Raw genomic sequence first — 22,041 nt, 5'->3', positions numbered from 1 at the left:
AGGCACCCCCATGACACTGGCCTCTTCACACAGCCTCAGGTACGCTCCTTTAACTCCTGGACTGACTCTCTCCCAGTGGTTACAGACTCCTGTGTGTGACAACACCCCAAACAGTGGCGGCTGGTGGTATATTTTTTTTGGGGGTTGTGGCAAAAAATTTACCCACAGCTATCTCTCCCCCCCCGGGCGGTCGTATCACCTGCACCAAGTTGGTCGAGCCTTGTACTTACCCCATCTATGGCGCGGGCAGCGCTTCCTTCCAGGCGATGTCTCGGCAGTCTCATCTTCCTCCTTGGCATCACGGTGGCCATGCGTCTCCTCCCTCCCCCTCCCAGGCCAATGGGCTCACTTCTCCTTTCGGCCAATCGGGAAATGGGTCTGAGGAGAATCAGTGTAACAATATCAAATGTTCATTTGCTATTGTCACACAACAGGGTGGGCTCAGAGCGCAGTGCTCTGCGCCCCAAGCCCACCCTTTTTTGAAGCCTATTAGAGCCTCTGGCTCTAATCATGTGCATCAAAGAAAAAAATAACCCCCCCCCCCGTTGGAATCCATGCGTCCAGCACCCTGCATGTAGATTAGGGGGGCAGATGCATTGATAGGGTGCGGCGCCCGTGCACCCTGCATTACGGACCACCATTGGCCCCAAATCTAGGATTTTGGAGTGATGATGCCTGAACAAAGCTTCCACTGTCCTTTTGGGGAGAAAATCAGATGCAAGCATTGTCAGAGGAAGTCCTGTGATCTCTGTGAGAGGGATCAAATACCTGTAGGTGGTACACTGACACACTGGGGCTGATTTACTAAACGGAAACGGAAAATTGTGCACTTTGCAAAGTGCAGTTGCTCCAGAGCTTATATGAGGGGAAGCTCTGCTGACTTCCATCATCCAATCATGTGCAAGCCAAAATGCAGTTTTATTTTTTATTTCCCTTGCAAGTGATTGGGTATTCTTTGCAAAGTGAAGCTTCATCTCATTTACTAATGCACTTGCAGAGGACACAGTATTTGCCTTTAGTAAATTAACCCCACTGCATAGCATACGCTTAACATAAAAAAATACCAGATTCCAGGTCCACTTTAATACTGTAGTCTTGCAATGGGAACCCATCACACATAGTTATAGTAGATTTATCTAGTCTGCAGAAAATCATGGAAGTCATTTGGATTCAAAAACTGCAATTGAAGGAACTATTGGGTAGAATCAAAAGTTTGGCAAATTTCTCATCTCCTGCATGGATCATCACTACTCCCCATAGGATCACAATCCATATATGTTGAGGAAAACTAAAACAAAGCAGCAAGTTTAGCAGCAAAGCCCCGGGGGCCCTTGCATGAAATTCAAGCAACCCCCACATTAACAGAGAACCATTACGTATGCTGGTAGCTCCTTGGACCCCGGCCTGGGCTTTTCATTTGAAAGGTTGCAGCAACATGCCAAGAATAAGCGTGGTGTGTGAAGGTGGTAGAAAAGGAGCGGGTGCAGGAATGCCCTTTAAAATGAATTTCATTTTTATTTTTTATTTTAAAGGAACATCAACTTTTAATACTTGGCTACTTGTGTCAAGGAAAGACAGGAAGGTTTTCAGCCTCTTATAGGTTAGCAGCTGCAGGCCAGGGCCGAATTTCCCATAGGGAAACCCAGCAGATGCAAATAATTTGCAATGACTGTAATTTTTTTCTTGCTAATTATAGTTGTCTGTAAAACTAAATGGAACTTATGACATATATATATATATATATATATATATATATATATATATATATATATATATATACAGAATATATATTGTAAAATGTAATAACAAAATTATATATATCATTTTTTTATATTAAATTTTTTGGAAAGTGTGAAAAAGGGTACATTTTTGTCAGATTTTTATTTCTGTCTTTGTCTCCATTTTGTGATCTGCCATTACTTCCTGTGACTCCGGTGACTCCATAGGGAAGCCCATCAAAAATGTTACAATTTTGCACATTTTTCCAGCTCATTATAGCTGTCTATAAAGCTAAATGGACCTTATTATATATATATATATATATATATATATATATATATATATATATATATATATATATATATATATATATATATATATATATATATATATATATATATATATATATATATATATATATATATATACATATATATATATTTATTTATTTATATTTTTTATTATTATTTATATTAATTATAATTATATATAATTTTATATATATATAGATATAGATATATCTATATCTATATATATAGATATAGATATATCTATATCTATATATATATATATATATATATATATATAAAAATGCAATAATATATATATATATATATATATATATATATATATATATATATATATATATATATATATATATATATATATATATTTAAACATTTTTTTTAATTGATTTTTATTGTTGTCTTTGTCCTCATTAGTGTGATCTGCCATCACTTCCTGCCCCAGTAACTTCATACATATATATATATATATATATATATATATATATATATATATATATATATGAACAGAAACCTCCCCAGCGCATGCACAGAAAGGAATGAAAATATGTAGTTGCTTCATTTTTCCTAGTTTGCAAAAAAAAAAACAAATAAAAAACTTCCTCTTCTTGGGACCAGGAACTGATAGGAAAATCTCCTGTCACCGGCAGCAGTAAAAGCCTTACAAAGACGCTAGTATTTTTTTTTCTAAAAAGGCAGAAGGTCCAGGTTGACAGCTTTTCCTCTTTTTTCTCATGTTTCTGGATTTCTTCTTTAACCACTTGCCCTCCAGAAGATTTACCCCCCCCCTTCATGACCAGGCCATTTTTTTGGCGATACGGTACTGGGTTATTTTACTGACAATTGCGGTTGTGCGACGCTTTACCCAAATAAAATTTATGGCATTATTTTCCCCACAAATAAAGATTTCTTTTGGTGGTATTTATTCACCTCTGTGTTTTTTTATTGTTTGAGCCATAAACAAGAAAAGACTGACAATTAAAAAAAAACAAAAAAAAAACAATATTTTTTACTTTCTGCTAAAAAACATGTCCAAAAAAAATGTAAAGAATACAATTTAGGACAATATTTGAATCAGAAAATGGCTGGCGTTACTCGGATGCTCTTGAATAAAAGTCCTTTATATGGTTACATGGGTACACGGGTACAGGCTACGTTGACGCGTTTCAGCTAAGAAGCCTTCATCAAACCAATATGTATTCTGCTACATGCTTTTGGTAAAAAAAGTTAAAAAATCTCAGTAAGTGTATATTGATTGGTTTGCACAAAAGTTATAGCGTCTACAAACTATGGGATATTTTTATTTATTTATTGTTAATTTTTTTTTTTATTGCTAGTAATGCAATCAGCAGGGAGGTGAGGGAAGGATTGGGATATATTTATTTATTTTTATTTTTTTATTGCCAGTAATGCGATCAGCAGGGAGGTGAGTGAAGGATTGGGATATTTTTATTTATGTATTTATTTATTTTTTATTGCTAGTAATGCGATCAGCAGGGAGGTGAGGGAAGGAGTGGAGGAGCTGGGCCAGCACAGGCAGTAATTGGACACGCTGAGGGCTGTGATGTGCAAAGAGAGAGGAGGCTGTGCTAGGGAACTGACCTTTGCTGGAATAGTCTAATCTTCTAGCAAGTTCAAAAGCAAGTTCCAAGTGAATAAAAATAATTTATGGGAAGAAGTTAGCTTGGAGATTGAAGGTAAATTTGAGGGTTGGGCAGTGAAGGGCCAAAAAAATAGAAGGTAGAAGGGAGGAGGAAGGAGGAGCACGTGAGTGCCTTGCCATCCTAGGCTATGGGGTTGTGTGTTTCTATTGACGCACACAGTGTAGGGATACACATCATGCGAGGGTGATGCTGAAGGAGAAAGGAGCCACCCTGAAAAGCGGTCATGGCACTAGCTTAAGCTGAAATGTAGGCAAAGATTAAAAGATCAGGAAGCTGCATACTCAGCAGTGAGGGTTTACTATAACTGTAACAGAGAAAAATGGTGTTGTGCCCTCTGGCTGTGCTGTGTGGCAGAGCTGTGTACATCTCAGAACTGGAGGGACAGTCAGGCAAATAATACATCAATAAAAAGCAACTCAGCTTGTTCAAGTCCCAAGTCCCTGCCTAGAAGTTTAGCTTTTTTTTGTTTTTTTTTGGGGGGGGGGGGGGGGGCAGAGTTATTTTACAGCCAATTTAGATGCAAACAGTGCTAAACTAAGTTCCTCTCTAGGAGAAGACATGCAATGCAAATAAGAAAAATAAATTAGATAATAAAGATTGGTAAAGCTCCCAGCAATGGTGGAGGGAAGAGGAGACGGCGGCCTTTATCACAGGTCATTTATGATTGCCCCGGCCCTGTGTCAGTCGGAGGTGAAGCCATCTGATGAGGAGGACATACGGTACTGTCATTATCTGGGATGGAAAAAAAGAAGAAAATGGATTGTATTGACAAGGTTTGAGGGGAAATGTGAGCAGCGCTGTTTTCCACATGCTGGATGGAGTGGATGTGACGGAACGCGATCCGATCCGAGAGAGGAGACAACAATGTGGCAATTAGGAAGTAATGTTTGGATTGGAGGTTCTATCCGGGGGGGGGAATCAGCAGGGAGGACACAAGTCTCCGACACGGCCACCGGCAAAGGTCACCCAGCTTGTTTATGACCGGGGGGAACCCATTCCCGAGGGGCTGACGTATCTGTCCACTGAAGGGGTACTCCGCCCATAATAATGATAATATAATAATAACCATAATAATGGTGATAATGGTTATAACATTAATATAATAATAATAAAAGCAACAATAAGGCCTCTTGCACACTGCAGCTTGAATAAGCTCAGTACAGCTTCTTTTTTTCACTGAGCTAAAATACAGCCCATTTATTGTAATGTGCCTGTGCACACAGACGTTGTCAGTTATATATATATATATATATATATATATATATATATATATATATATATATATATATATATATATGTCTATATATATATATATAGACATATGTCTATATGTATATATATATATAGACATATATATATATATATATATATATATATATATATATATATATATATATATATATAAATATATATATATATATATATATATATATACACAGTATATAGATATATATATAGATATATATATAGATATACATACATACAGTTGTGCTCATAAGTTTACATACCCTGGCAAAATGTATGATTTCTTGCCCATTTTTCAGAGAATATGAATGATAACACAAAAACTTTTCTTTCACTCATGGTTAGTGTTTGGCTGAAGCCATTTATTACCAATCAAGTGTGTTTACTCTTTTTAACCACCTCAATACCGGGCACTTTCACCCCCTTCCTGCCCAAGCCATTTTTCAGTTTTCAGCGCTGTCGCACTTTGAATGACAATTGCGCGGTCATGTTACACTGCACCCTAATGAAATTTTTATCATTTTTTCCCCACAAATAGAGCTTTCTTTTGGTGGTATTTGATCACCTCTGCGGTTTTTATTTATTGCGCTATAAACAAAAGAAGAGGGACAATTTTGAAAAAACACAATATTTTTTACTTTTTGCTATAATAAATATCCATTTTTTTTTAACAAATTTTTTCCTCAGTTTAGGCCGATACGTATTCTTCTACATATTTTTGGTAAAAAAAAAATCGCGATAAGCATATATTGATTGGTTTGCGCAAAAGTTATAGCGTCTACAAAATAGGGGATACATTTATAGCATTTTTATTTATTTATTTATTTATTACTAGTAATGGCGGCGATCTGCGATTTTTATTGTGATTGCGGCAGACATATCGGACACTTTTGACACATTTTTGGGACCATTCACATTTATACAGCGATCAATGCTATAAAATTGCATTGATTACTGTGTAAATGTGACTGGCAGGGAAGGGGTTAAACACTAGGGGGCGATCGAGGGGTTAATGTATGACCTAAGGAGGTGATTCTAACTGTGGGGGGAGGGGACTGACTGGGGGAGGTGACCGATCGGTGTCCCTATGTACAAGGGACACACCATCGGTCTCCTCTCCTCTCTGACAGGACGTGGATCTGTGTTTACATGCACAGATCCACGGTCCTGCTCTGTTACCCGGCAATCGCGGGTGCCCGGCGGACATCGCGGCCGGGGGCACGCGCGTGCCCCCTAGTGGCTCGGGAGGGCGATCACGTCATATGACGTCCGCCCAGAACAAGAGAAGCCTCGTCCCGCCGTCATATGACGGTGGGCGGTGGCTTAGTGGTTAAAGACATAATGACAACAGAAACTACCCAAATGACCCTGATCAAAAGTTTACATACCCCAGTTCTTAATACCGTGTATTAGGGTTGCCACCTTTTCTTCAAGTCAAACTCGAACACTTTAGCACCTCACAGAAATTTTTTTTTTTTTTTTTGTTATAGTATAAACTATACATATATTTTGCAATTAAGTAACATTTCTAATGATATGAAGTTAATCACAAGAGTCCCCCTTTTACATCTGAATCCACAGAGTTCCCCTTTTACATCTGAATCCACTTGCAGAGTTATCTGACACTGTAAGGGGGGACTCTGCAGACTCTGATGTAAGGGAGAACTCTGGGGACTCTGACATAAGGGATCCTCTGGGATCACTGATTTAAGGGGAAACACTGAGAACTCTGATGTACGGAGAGGACTCTGATGTAAGGGGACACACTGTGGCTTCTGGTGTAAAGGGGAACTCTGATGTAAGGGGTGCTCTGAGAACCCTGATTTACCTTAGTGTGCTCACTCAGAGGCAGTAGAGAGAAGGGGGGAGACAGTCACAGACGGGGATGGATGGTGAGCTCACTCACCCCTTGGCAGTCAGCACCTCTCATTCAGATGTATGTGAGGCTGCCGGACTTCATATTTCTGGCCCCCACTTTCCTTTTCTGAGGCACAGCCCTGGGGATTGGAGTGTGGGCAGACACAGAGGGGTAGGAGCGGGAGGAAGAGGAGCAGATTGCGCCCTCTCTCCTCTCCCGTGTGTGTGTGTGGGGGGGGGGAATTGTTAGCACTGGCTTTGTGCAGTGTGAAAGAGAGTATAACAGACAATCCCGGCTTAGACAAATGCAGGCAGCAACCCAGCTGGGAAGCCATAGAGCAGTCAGAATAATGTGTTTGGGTTTCAGGCAGTTTGAAACCCGGACACATGATTCCAAACCCAAACTATCCAGGTGAATCCCGGGCAGGTGGTAACCCTACTGTGTATTGCCCCCTTTAACATCAATGACAGCTTGAAGTCTTTTGTGGTATTTGTGGATGAGGCTCTTTATCTTCTTAGATGGTAAAGCTGCCCATTCCTCTTGGCAAAACGTCTCCAGTTGCTGTAAATTCTTGGGCTGTCTTGTATGAACGGCACGTTTGAGATCTCCCCAGAGTGGCTCAATGATATTGAGGTCAGGAGACTGAGATGGCCACTCCAGAACCTTCACTTTATTCTGCTGTAGCCAATGACAGGTCGACTTGGCCTTGTGTTTTGGATCATTGTCATGTTGGAATGTCCAAGTACGTCCCATGTGCAGCTTCCTGGCTGATGAATGCAAATGTTCCTCCAGTATTTTTTGATAACATACTACATTCATCTTGCCAACAATTTTGACCAAATTTCCTGTGCCTTTGTAGCTCACACATCCCCAAAATATCAGCAATCCACCTCCGTGTTTCACAGTAGGAATGGTGTACCTTTCATTATAGGCCTTGTTGACTCCTCTCCAAATGTAGCGTTTATGGTTGTGGCCAAAAAGCTCAATTTTGGTCTTATCACTGCAAATGACTTTGTGCCGGAAGGTTTGAGGCTTGTCTCTGTGCTGTTTGGCTTATTGTAAGCGGGATACTTTGTGGCATTTGCGTAGTAATGGCTTTCTTCTGGTGACTCGACCATGCAGCCCATCTTTCTTCAAGTGCCTCCTTATTGTGCATCTTGAAACGGCCACACCACATGTTTTCAGAGAGTCCTGTATTTCACCTGAAGATATTTGTGGATTTTTCTTTGCATCCGGAACAATTTTCCTGGCAGTTGTGGCTGAAATTTTAGTTGGTCTACCTGACCGTGGTTTGGTTTCAACAGAACCCCTCATTTTCCACTTCTTGATTAGAGTTTGAACACTGCTGATTGGCATTCTCAATTTCTTGGATATCTTTTTATATCCCTTTCCTGTTTTATACAGTTCAACTACCTTTTCCCGCAGATCCTTTGACAATTCTTTTGCTTTCCCCATGACTCAGAATCCAGAAACATCAGTGCACTGGATGAAAGATGCAAGGGTCTGCCAGGAGCCCAGAAACTCATTGACCTTTTATACACACACACTAATTACAAGCAAACAGATCACAGGTGAGGATGGTTACCTTTAATAACCATTCAAACCTCTTTGTGTCAACTTGTGTGCATGTTAGGCCAAAATCACCAGGGTATGTAAACTTTTGATCAGGGTCATTTGGGTAGTTTCTGTTACGATTATGATTTAAAAAGAGTAAACACGGTTGATTGATAATAAATGGCTTCAGCCAAACACTAACCATGAAAGAAAAGTTTTTGTGTTATCATTCATATTCTCTGAAAAATGGCCAAGAAATCATAAATTCTGCCAGGGTATGCAAACTTATGAGCACAACTGTATATACAGTATATGGATACAGTGAAACAAATATCTTCAAACTATTAGAGATACTAAACAGAAATCTAATGCCAAGTTCCTTTTATGTAAACCAATAGCCACTAAGAACCTGCACTTCATATCTGTTGTTTAATTTGTTTCTTTGGGGCCCTTGTGCAGGCAGTCCAGTCCATGACTATTGGGAAGTATCAGTTGCACAGACACAGCCCCTGCTCCCAATTTAACATCTGTGCATGTGTGCTTTGGGGACACACACCCAAAAAGCAGTGAGCCCACATGAATGTAAGACTGGGAGCACCGGCTGTGTCCGTGCCAAGGCTGCGTTCCAACAGACATGAATGGGACTGCCTGCATGCAGAACACCTGTGCATCCAATGTGGGCAAACACGCCCCTCACACTGGTGTACAATTAAGGATGCCCATAAAAATGAAGCCATAAAGTGTAGGAATTTAGAGGTTCTACATGTACCCATAGCAGTTCTCACGCACCCAAACCCATCCCCCCCACACACACACACACACACTTTGCCCAAATGACGGGCAATATGACAAAACTCCAGCACTTTCTTAAATGTCAGAGGATTATCCATTTTATTATTGAATAGGCCTGAAATATGGAATTCTTGTTGATCCACCCAAAATCTATCTTAGCTATAGGTTGAGCCTGGTGAGCTGAGTCTGCCCCTCGGCTTCTTATATGTCTTAGAAACTCAAACCGCAAGATTTCTTGGCTATAATTCTCGACTTATGCCCACCTGAGGATTTTGTGTCTTCCCATCCACCTGTCTGTGTCCCAGCTCTCCTTGTTATATTCTCTGTAATCTAAAACAAATTGAAATCCAGCAAGAATGGCGAGAGCCCTTCATAATGAACACAGCAGGTGCGCAGACCCGGGAACTCAGCACAGAGATCTCACCAATAAAGTCCCTGAGACATAGAAGAAACTAAGAGGGTGGTTAACTCTTCATCATCTACTGAAAAACTGGAATTTACTTTTTATGAGCACTGGCCTTTAAACGGTTCTTCTAATGCAATTGCATGGGATGAGCGAGGTACATCCTCTAAAATCCCCTACCGTGTGCCATCCGATGGAACCAATAGTAAGCAAAGTCTACACCCAGGAACGTCAACCACCACGTCCAAGGAGAGTCCCATGGAAGCTCCACCAGTCTGTAGTTGTTCCATACGTAGATGTAAGTGGTCACCTCCACGCCTCTGAATGCAACACTGCAGAAGAGAGGAAAGTGTTATTAAAGGAGTTCCAGGGTCACAGCACACTCTTTCATTTTATAACATCACTATTGCAATAATAATACAAACAATAGTTATTATTTGACAATCCAATATAAGCTTGTCATGAACCTTGGAATACTGGATTGTCATGAACCTTGGAATACTGGATTGTCATGAACCTTGGAATACTGAATTATTTCTCCTTCGATTCTATTACACAGTGGTGGGTCTTCCGCCGTGTCTTAAGGTTAACCCCCTCCAGACGGCTCTGTGGTCTGGAAGGAATGTATTGTTCTATGTTTGACCGTTTGTTTATGTACTTTAATTACCCCCCTGGGGCTTCTCTGTGTCATTACACATATCAGTCCTCCTATTCAAGCTATCGGACCAATCCCTGCTGACTCTGTTTCAAGTCCTCATTTGCATGGCCAAGAGGACCTAATTGAGGACTAGAGGGTACTCTACAATTGACCAATAGGAAAGTGGTTGTTGGAGGCGGGGTGTTCAAACTGCTGGGTATAAAAGTGTGTTGTGTGCATCCAATAAAAGTGAGATTCCTGTTTGAACTTACATACAGCCTGCCTGGTGTTTGTTCTGAGCTATCACAACTGGATTAGAACGGCACATAGCTGTAGTTCGAATCCCGGAGCATCAGATGACCAAACCATCAGACGTTGCAATCTGATTCAATAGCCAAAGAGGAGTGTCGGGAGAGTGGAATCGAGCGAGCAGGGGCTCGTTACAAAGCTTGAAAAAACACCTTTCATATTGTGAATTTTGCTGGTCGCCTCTTTCCACAACTTCCTGGATTCCTTGCATGCTTTACAGCTTCTCCTCTTCTAAGGACTACATGTCACATGGTACCTTGCTGCCTTGAAGCAGTGAATCCTGTACTGACTCCCCCTCCTAAAACCCCTCCACTCAGCACCTCTGTAGTTCAGAAGGCAGACTCTGTGAAATGTGTGACACTGCAGTGGCTACTCACAGGTCCAGAGCACCAGTGCACAAAGCACGGTCCAGAATGACATGGATGAGCGAGTTTGGGGTGAAGGAACTTGACTGGCCTGCACAGAGTCCTGACCTCAACCCGATAGAACACATTTGGGATGAATTGGAGCAGAGACTGTAAGCCAGGCCTTCTCGTCCACATCAGTGCCTGACCTCACACATGCGCTTCTGGAAGAATGGTCAAACATTCCCATAGACACACTCCTAAACCTTGTGGACAGCCTTCCCAGAAGAGGTGAAGCTGTTATAGTTGAAAGGGTGGGCCAACTCAATATTGAACCCTACGGACTAAGACTGGGATGTCATTAAATTCATGTGTGTGTAAAGGCAGGTGTCCCAATACTTTGGGTAATATAGTGTATCTAAGTTATTTATTTATTTTTTAAGTGGGGAGAACAGGTAAAGATTGAGGTTTAAACAGGGCTAATCAGTTGTTACAAGAGTTTATTGAAGGGTTACCCAAAAAAGGTTTCCTGCCTCCTGAACACTCCTGTTGGCCAGTAATACAGTCCATTATGGTAATGGACCAAAAGGAATGTTGGGGAACAGCAAGAGGCTGCTATCACACTGGCCTGGTATTCAGCCTTAGTGGCAGGACATTAGACCTCCTTTGCCCTTAAAGACGTCCTCTTGTAATGAAACGCGTAAGCAGAGTTTTTAACACGGACATCATTATGGTATACAGTTTGAGGACGCGCTTATGGTTTGGCGCAATTATTTGCATTCCATATGTGAGCACATTTCCATGCTCAACTTTTTTGAGCTTATTTATGCATTTGTTTATCGATTCCAATCTATTTTAATAAATGTATTCATACGACCTGTACCATTGGATATTTTTTAAACATTTTATGGGAGGATATTCACATAATCCTTTGTGTGTCATCATTTCTGTAGAGCGCAGTGGTTAGAGCTCCTATATTCTAGTATGAGGATTGTACCACACAAAAGAGATTTCTGACCTCTGGAAACCGGGGTTCCTCCTTCTGGTGAACCTTTCACATAGAGCAGTGGTCTCCAAACTGTGGCCCAAATTTAACACACCTGCTCCCAATTCACACCTGAGACCTTGTAACACTAACGAGTCACATGACACCGGGGGAGGGAAAATGGCTAATTGGGCCCAATTTGGACATTTTCACTTAGGGGTGTACTCACTTTTGTTGCCAGCGGTTTAGACATTAATGGCAGTGTGTTGAGTTATTTTGAGGGGACAGCAAATTTACACTGTTATACAAGCTGTACACTCACTACTTTACATTGTAGCAAAGTGTCATTTCTTCAGTGTTGTCACATGAAAAGATATAATAAAATATTTACAAAAACGTGAGGGGTGTACTCACTTTTGTGAGATACTGTATGCAGTATACACACACTATATTACCAAAAGTATTGGGACGCCTGCCCTTACACGCACACAAACTTTAATGGCATCCCAGTCTTAGTGCGTAGGGTTCAGTATTGAGTTGGCCCACCCTTTGCAGCTATAACAGCTTCAGCTCTTCTGGGAAGGCTGTCCACAAGGTTTAGGAGTGTGTCTATGGGAATGTTTGACCATTCTTCCTGAAGCGCATTTATGTGGTCAGGCAGTGATGTTGACCAGAAGGCCTGGCTCACAGTCTCTGCCTGAATTCATCCCAAATGTGTTCTATCAGGTTGAGGTCAGGACTCTGTGCAGGCCAGTCAAGTTCCTCCACCCCAAACTCGCTCATCCATGTCTTTATGGACCTTGCTTTGTGGAAAAAAAAACACAAAACACACACATATATATATATATATATATATATATATATATATATATATATATATATATATATGTAGGAAGGCCAGTATGGTGGCCTGAATTTATGGGAGGAGCCCGGGGGGTATTTAAGCAGCCCACTCACCTGTGGTGCTTGTCGGTTTCCTGTGCGCGATAGGATACGTCACTAGGCCGACTATTCGAAATACCATCGTCCGCAAGTTCTTGCCTCGCAAGTTCCCGTATTCATTATTTCCGTGGTCGAAACTTTCGAAGTCCGTGTTTTCCGTTTGTAGTTCGTACCACGCGTCTGGCTTGGCTGTCGCAGGTAGGGTCCCGTCGGACTTTGTTTTTTCGTTTTCATATCATGTCACTAAACCGTGATTTCAAATTTTCGTTTCACTCGTACTATCGTTATGTTACCATTCGCCTTACTCGAGAAAACCACCGCGACGCAGACGTCGCTTCATTTCTAGCATGTCAGTGATTTCATATACGTCTGTAGACAGCCACAGCGAGTCGCAATTCTCTAATCTATCGGATCAAGTCAGTTCGATACCAATCATTTCTCATTTCTGAAACATTTCTAAACTCATTTCTAACATTTCAAATCATTTCAATCATTTCTCATTTCAGTCACCTACCGCGCTCCGATTCGAATCCAGTCGCACCTAAAAGATGCACCGATTCGCTCCGGTGTGCCCCAGTAGTCACGGCCTCATTTCAGTACATGCTCCAGAGTCACGTTATTATCAGTCATTCGTACCTCTGTCATGGTTATCATTTCATTACCACGTATCACGTTCCGACATGAATTCAGTCGCATGGAAATGCACCGATTCATCTCGGCGTGCCCCAGGATTGGCCACATTTCAGTACATGCTCCGGAGTCCGAGTCGTAGTCAGTCGCTACAACAGCACGACCGATTCGCGCCTCCATCATGGCAAACGATATGTTACACCTGCACTTACCGCGCTCCGCTTCGAATCCAGTCGCATCCTCCATGCACCGATTCGTTACGGCGTGCCCCAGGGCTCGGCCTCATTTCTGAAACATGCTCCAGAGTCCGGATCACAGCTAGTCGCAGATATCGGGCGACTGATCCGCATCTCTGTCATGGGAATTGCTACCATTTCACTCCCACAGCGCATCACTGTTTCGAAACAGTCGCATCCGACATGCACCGATTCGTCACGGAATGCCGCAGTTGATTCGGCCGTATCAATACCTATACCAGAGCTCGGTTAGTTGCCAGTCGCAGAATGCGGCACAACCAATGCGAGCCTCGGTCAAGGTAAATACATTTCTCTCATTTCGTTCATACTGCGCTCCGATTCAAATCCAGATGCATCAATCATGCACCGATTCGTCCCGGTGTGCACCAATGTTTTCTATTGCCTCATTTCAGTACATGCTCCAGAGCCCGGTTCACGGTCGGCTCAATCACGACACGACCGAGCCGGACCTCTGTCATGGAGTTCACTCATTTCATTATCAAGGCAAACATTTCAAAATCATTTCATTGTCACAAGGTTGCAAGCACCATACAAGTCATTGCTTCAAGGAAGTCAGCAAACCCTTCACGAGTTATCACCTTTCATTTTCCTCTAGGTCAGTCAAAGTCAGTAGGTCCACCCTGCACTAGGTTGGACGATATCCCCCCAGGTTACAGTCAACCAAAAAATACGAGCTCAAAGACAGGATAGTCTCATCAGATCAACCATGTCACAGGCCGGCAGCGAAGACTTCACGGCCCCTCTGTCACCTTCCCCGGTCTCAGAGAGCGGCAGCGTGCAGTCCCTCAGGGGATGGACTATCCCCAAACTGACGGCGGAGCTAAGACGCAGAGGTTTGCCCTTCCCCGCTGCAGCGAGGAAAGGCGAGCTGTTCAAGTTCCTTTTTCCCCCACCAACAGCAGGACCCAGTACCCAACAGGCATCCCTTCAGTCAATATCTTCAGCCATCGCACAACTTCACACGATGGTGTCATCCCTGTCTACCTCGGTCTCAGACGTACAAACCAGGGTGGCACTCCTGGAGGCTCGACCGACCGCGGCTATCCCCGACCCAAACCTCAACACCCCTTTCTACAGGTACCACAGGCTGGAGCTCCATTGTCTACCCCTCCCATCTGGTTCCAACCAGCATCAGGAAGGACATTTTGGACGGCAGGGATGTCAACCTGGCCTCTCTCCTTATTTCTGTGCACGATCTGGCAGAAAATAAGGCCTACTCATGGGGGTACATATCGGTGGTCCTTAAAACCAAAGACCCCAGACTGAACCGCAAGTTATCTGTCTCAGAATTTACCCTGGCCTTTGGTATGCTGAGAGACGTCCTATGCTCAGCCGCCCCCAGCAGAAGGGAAGAGCTGGATTTGTACCTCCATACGGTAGTAGACTTGGGCTACAAGTATGGAGGATTTTCCTTTTACGACTACCACCGTTCCTTTTCCGCAAAGGCTGCAGCCAGACTCACACAGTTCCAAACAACAACAAATTGGAGTCTCATGGACACAGAGCTCTTGTGCCACCATTTTGCCGGCTTACGCTCACCCCTATGTGCGATTTGCCAGTCCTCCACCCACACTGCCACCTGGTGCGCCAATGCGACTATCAAACGTCCTTTCGAATTTCCCTCTACCTCCGGTGCACTTCAGGGTCAGTCGGCCCCTGAACAAACGCCTCAGGTGGACAAATTCGGAAGCCCAGTCCGAACCGTGGGAGGGGCAGCCATCTGCAATAATTACAATTATGGGTCCCGCAACTGCAGTCAGTGCCGCCTACTCCACATCTGCACCTTATGCCAAAGAGCGCACCCAAGGAACTTGTGCGAAGTCAAAACAACAGAAGAGGGCATGACTAAGCCGGATCAATGTCTTATGGCTAAGACTCTACCTCACCTCACATCCCACCCCCTCTCTGGTCACCTACCTTATTCAGGGCTTTACAGTAGGCTTTCACACCGGCCTCATTTCACTACCTCACAGTACGTACGAATGTGGGAATCTTCATTCAGCAGCCATCGACGAACAAGCCATAGATCGGCTCTTACAAGCAGAAGTAGACCGAGAGTACGTTATAGGCCCTTTCACTCAGCCCCCTTTCAGCACTTGGAGAGTCAGCCCTATTGGGCTTGTCAAGGGCAAAATTCACAAATAAATTACGTTTGGTGTACGACCTGTCTGCACCTCATTCTTCCCACATCCCCAGTCTCAATTCCCTGATTCCCTCCGAAGAATTCTTCCTAAAATATTCCTCCGTAGACATGGCGATACAAGCAGTCATCAAAGCAGGTACAGGTGCCTGGCTTTCCAAAGCCGACATCTCGGATGCCTTTAAGCTCCGGCCTATCCACCCATCCCTTTGGTGCTGGCATGGCATCAAGTGGAAGGAGGCATATTATTTTGCCACAAAACTGACGTTCGGTTCAAAGAGTAGCCCTTGGCTCTTCGACACATTCGCTCAGTCCCTTGCTTGGATACGGTTACACAAGGCTCAGTGCCAAGAAGTCATCCATTACCTGGACGACTTCCTACTAATAGAACCTCCCAGCAAGCCCCCAGGAGACCTCGACAAACTCAGAGCGATATTCGGAAAACTCAATGTTCCCATCGCCGAGCACAAAGTAGAAGGCCCAGCACACAACGTCACCTTTCTCGGGGTCAACTTAGACACCTGCGCTATGCAAGCCAGTCTCCCCCTCGACAAACGAACCCGCATTAGGGCGGTCCTTCACAAATTTACCCACACCAAGGGGTGTACCAAGAAGCAGTTGCAATCTCTCCTGGGAATGCTGAATTTCGCCAGGCGAATTATTCCACAAGGCCGCACCTTCGTGTCACGCCTGCTGAGATTCCTGCCAGAAACACAAGACCCCGATCAGATCTTAAATCTAGACTCCGCAGCAATAGCGGACCTATCTATGTGGGACGAATTCCGGTCCGCCTGGAATGGTATATCCCTATTAAACCCATGGTTTCGGCCCTGTCACCCCAGGTGGTGACAGACGCTGCAGCCACCACAGGTTTCGCGGCAATTTTTGGCCATCATTGGTTTTCAGGACCCTGGCCTCAACAGATACTGTTGATACCCGGCTTTATTCAAACATCTTCCCTCTTCGAACTCTATCCCATAGTGGCAGCTGCACAACTCTGGGGTCAATCAGGCCACGGCAGACATCATCAACAAAGGCAGGTCCAAGTCCCTAGCAGTCATGTCCTTCCTGCACAGATTGGTACAACTGTCCTTACAGCATCAGTTTAACATACACTGTGCATTTATTCCAGGTAGATACAATTTAGCCGCTGACGCACTGTCACGTTTTAACTACACCTCTTTTTCCAAACAGGTTCCCGGAGCCGATCTAGTGTCGGCCCCTATTCCTGTCTGGTCACAACTGACCCTGGACTAGTTCAACATTTACAAGGAGCAACGCAGCTCATCAATCACTCACTCTCTCATAACACACTCAAAGCCTACCAGACAACTTGGAAGGCGTTCAATAAATTTCTCACATCCTGCTGTAAAGGACCAACAGATGTCAAACAGGTACTGGCCTTCATTTCATACTGCCACACTCAGCTGGCCTTATCTTACAATACCATTCGGCTATACCTAGCCGGCATACAACATTTCGTGACCCTGGAAGACCCCACATAATCTTCACTGTTCTCATCACACGCTATACGAGCCATCCTAAGGGGCATTCAGAAACAACAACCAGTGATCAGCACCAAGCGCTTACCCATTACGGGGCCCATCTTCAGGGATATGTCGACTATTCTGGCTACTTCGCCATTCGGTCTGCTGCCCAGCACGGTCCTACAAGCAGCCATATATTTGGCTTACTACAGGTTCTTGCGACCTGGCGAATTCACCTATAACAACCCCACAGACCAAGTATTATGCAGACGGCACTTGCTTCGCCACCAAGACCATTTCATCCTTCACTTCGAGGTTTCTAAAACTCAGCAAACAGGCTCTGGAGTGGACATTCACCTCTACAGAACCAATAACAGCTGGTGTCCAGTCACCGTACTTAATCGTCTCCTCTCACTCCTGCCTGAACAATCGGACACCAGTCCTCTTCTACCATTCCCAGTTAAACCCTTAAACGCCTGTCAGTTTGTAAAACACATAAGGATACTTCTCCGCAATCTTCACCTTAACCCCAGTCAGTACTCCGGACACTCCTTCCGCATCGGAGCAGCCTCCGCAGCATCCCGCCATGGGGTTCCAGACCACATCATCAAAAGACTAGGCAGAGGCAAATCAGCCTGCTTCGCCCGGTATATACCCAATCCTCAAGTAGAGATGGCACAGGCATTCTCCAAATTGGCTCAATGAATACCTGAAAACCAATAAAATATTATACCCCTACCTGAATGTTTTTGCCCCCTTATTTTGGCATACCGGCCATTAGACCAAGGCACACTTTCAGGTCCATTTCATATGGTAAGTCTACACTTCCAGGTCTATTTCCGATGGTAAGTTTTATGTTAACTACAAATGTTATCTATGTCCATATCGGACATAGGGCTCCACCCATAAGTAGGAAGGCCAGTATGGTGGCCTGAATTTATGGGAGGAGCCCGGGGGGTATTTAAGCAGCCCGCTCACCTGTGGTGCTTGTCGGTTTCCTGTGCGCGATACCCACCCTCCCATCCCCATTTCAAGGCATTCATTTCATTCATTCATTTCATTTCATTTCTCTCTACAGAATAATCATTTCTTAAAACCAGGGTATGCCCCCTTATTTTGGCATACCGGCCATTAGACCAAGGCACACTTTCAGGTCCATTTCATATGGTAAGTCCACACTTCCAGGTCTATTTCCGATGGTAAGTTTTATGTTAACTACAAATGTTATCTATGTCCATATCGGACATAGGGCTCCACCCATAAATATATATATATATATATATATATATATATATATATATATATATATATATATATAAAATTTATTTTATTTTTTGTGGGTTTTCCCCTTATATTAGTTGATCTTGTGTATTTTTTCATCCTAACTATGTAACTATTTTTTTTTTATTTATTTAAATTTTTTTTTTTTTTTCCATTATATTAGTTAAACTTGTGTCTTTTTTTTCATCCTAACTATGAAACCATGTCTCTGCCTCCATCATATACTGAAAATTGCCCAAAGTTTCCATTTTATGTTTTATATTGTTTCCTCGATTTTGTGTTCTTTTAATATAATCCGTTTCTAATATCCCTCTGAATTATTTTTCAGGGACAAAGTGTAACTTCTCCTCGATTGGAAACCTGCAATTCCTGTTACTTTTTTCAGCCTGGGTAAAAATCCAGCAAGCCATTAAAAAAAACAAAAAAAATAAAATAAATAAAAACACTAATGCGAGAGCAAAGTACAAAGCTTCTTGTTACCAGATGAAAATCTGGCTGCACATATGAGAGAGAGCGGTTTAACAGTATGGTTTTAATCGCAGAGTGTTTTCTTCCTCGGGATAATAGGGGAGACCATTTGGAACGCAGAGTCAAAGTGTTGGTAAGCGGAATGTCCTATTTCCTGCACAGGTGCCAGGCCTTAAACAGACGCTCAATTTACGGCTGTGTCAGAGATCAGAACGCGCTGACACCGATCGATGCAAAACATGCCCGCACCGCTGCAGCATTGGCCCCCCTTTTAATCTGTTGATGTGTGTTTAGGGCGGCATACCATTATGTAGCAACAAAAACTGGCAACATGAAAAAAGTAAAAGATATTTAAAGTGTATCTAAAAGTACAATTTTTATTTTTTTTTTGGACAAAGCAGGGAATATTATCATAGTACATATGGTGGACAAGGTGTTTATTAAGGCACAACATCCCCGATAACCATATTATTCATTTCAGATTAACCAGTTGAAGACCGGGCCTTTTCTGGAACTTTTTGCTTAAAAGTTTAAATCAGCATTTTTTGCTGGAAAATTAATTAGAAACCCCAAACATATATATTTTTTTAGCAGAGACCCTGGATAATAAAATGGCGATTGTTGCAATATTTTTTGTAAAAAAAAAATATATTTTTATGTAAAAAAAAAAAATAAAAAATACACTTTAATGAATAATAAAAAAAAATACATTATTTACCCCATTTTTTTGTATAATGTGAAAGATGATGTTACACTGAGTAAATAGATACCTGACATGTCATGCTTTAAAATTGCACACACTCGTGGAATGGCGCCAAACTTCGGTACTTAAAAACCTCCATAGGTGACGCTTTCAACATTTTTTACAGCATACCTGTTTAGAGTTACAGAGAGGTTCTTCTGGTAGAATTATTGCTCTCGCTCTAACGTTCACGGTGATACCTCATATGTGTGGTTTGAACACCGTTTACATATGCTTGCGTAACTTACGCGTGCTTTCGCTTCTGTGCGCGAGCACAGAGGGATGGGGTGCTTTAAATTTTTTTTATTATTATTATTTATTTCACTTTTTATTTTACATTTTTACACTGTCCCATTTTATTTTTATTTTTTTTTATCACTTTTATTCCTATTACAAGGAATGTAAATATCTCTTGTAATAGAAATAAGGATGGTCCTCTTTATTGAGAGATCTGGGGTCAAAAAGACCCCAAATCTCTCATTTACCTTTTAAAACAAAAGGAAAAAAAAGTTTTTTTAAACTTTCGCTTTAAAAAAAAAAAAAAAAAAATACTATGGCCCGAGAACTGGAAGTGATGTCGCTCCAGTCCTCCAAGGGCATAGACATGAGTGGCAGCCATCTTGGCCTTACTTTTCTCCATGCCCAGCTAACAGCGGCATTGGATCGCTCGCAGGCTTTACCGACCTGTTAGGTTAGCCGACTGAGAAGCAGAGGAAGGTGGGGGGGGCACCCCTCCAGCTGCTTCTAAAAGTGATCCTGCGGTGAATACACCTGCGGGACCACTTTTATCTGAAAGAGAATTGGCCATAGTTAAAAAAAAAAAAAAACAGGGTTGTGGCAGCTAACTGCTGCCATAACCCCGTTATTTAACGTCCATGTAATGACGTACTTTTACTATGGGCAGGTTGGCAAGTGGCCTTATAAGTTATCTTGTTAAAATATAAAGATTATACACTATAATACAGTCTTTGTCAAACTTTTCAGGTCTTGAGGAACCCCTGCTAAAACAAAATAATTTTTTTTCTGTAAGATAAATGGTAAATAAATTAACATATACATTCAAAGTCAATAAAAATAAAATGATAAAGATAGTGAATTACATAAGTATGGAAAATTCATGTAACACAAATGAATAATATATAAAGTTCATGCAATGAAGATGACGTCATTTTTGACAAAACGTACACAAGGCGGAACGTCACAACGCATGTGTGGTCCTGCATTGCATTGTGGGAATCATAGTTTTCTTTGGACAGCGAGACGCCCATTGCCTTGACTTTTTGGCGTGTTTTTAATAAAGTACCACCCAGGATTTTACACTATGTGAGCTCGGTGCTCTGTTTCATTTAATAATGTTACATAAATTTTCCATATTTATGTAAATTATCTTTGTCAGCACGGCATCCTAATGAGAAAGTTTTTCGTTATGTGTGTTTACCCTATGCATTTTTTTGCCCCAGCTCATTCGTACTGATTTTTTTTACCATTAGCGCAGAATCACTTTTTACTTTTACAAAACAAAAGAATTTATATACAGATGTGTAGTGATAAAATTAAATAATATACAAATAATTCATATAGAGTAATAATATAATGCAAAAGTCCCAAAGTAAATGAATTACACATACATATGGACCAGAACCTCCGCCCAATGCATTTCGTCCAATAGGACAATATTAAGGGGTCCAAAAACAAAATAATTTGCTGTTAGTAAGAAAATGCACCTTGCATTGATGGTCACCGGGGAAAATGCACCTTACATTGGTGATCAGTGGGAAGAATGTTTCTTACATTGGTAGTCAGTGGGAAGAATGCACCTTACATTGGTGATCAGTGAGAAGAATGTTTCTTACATTGGTGGTCAGTGGGAAGAATGCTCCTTACATGGAATCAGCGATCCTTCTCCATAATGCACAAATGATATATGACAGCAAAAAGAATATAGTGCCAAAAAGTCAGTAAAAAATATTAAATAAACTAAAAGTCCCACACTGAATTATTTTCACAATGATCCTAAACCGTGGAAGTGATATCAGCAGTCCCTCTCTATAACACAAGTGTGAATTCTTCAAAAAGTGCTCAAAAGAACCAGCCACCAGCTCCCAGTGAATTCAACACTCACCAAAATGTATAGCTGCCATTACAGCAGCATTAGCGCCTGTGACAAGTGAAAGAAATCTCTCGGGAGTCCGTGCGCCATCTCACATTCAGTGGCTCCTTCTGATGTACTCCGGCTAGGGCAAACAAAGCTCACCACCAGCCAAGAGAGACCTCTGCTA

The 22,041-nt window shown here is 42.3% G+C and overlaps 1 protein-coding gene across 1 annotated transcript in view; it reads right to left on the bottom strand.

Moving 5' to 3' along the window:
* Positions 1-22,041, bottom strand: part of AGMO (alkylglycerol monooxygenase) — a 314,856-nt gene that overhangs the window by 259,758 nt on the left and 33,057 nt on the right. Inside the window, exon 3 of the mRNA XM_073629523.1 lies at positions 9,721-9,872. Coding sequence (XP_073485624.1) covers positions 9,721-9,872 — 152 coding nt within the window. The remainder of the gene's footprint in view (positions 1-9,720; positions 9,873-22,041) is intronic.

The sequence above is a fragment of the Aquarana catesbeiana genome, linkage group LG05 (assembly GCF_042186555.1).
Source record: "Aquarana catesbeiana isolate 2022-GZ linkage group LG05, ASM4218655v1, whole genome shotgun sequence".
Classification (NCBI taxonomy): Eukaryota; Metazoa; Chordata; class Amphibia; order Anura; family Ranidae; genus Aquarana; species Aquarana catesbeiana.
This window is presented reverse-complemented; position numbering and strand designations above follow the sequence as displayed.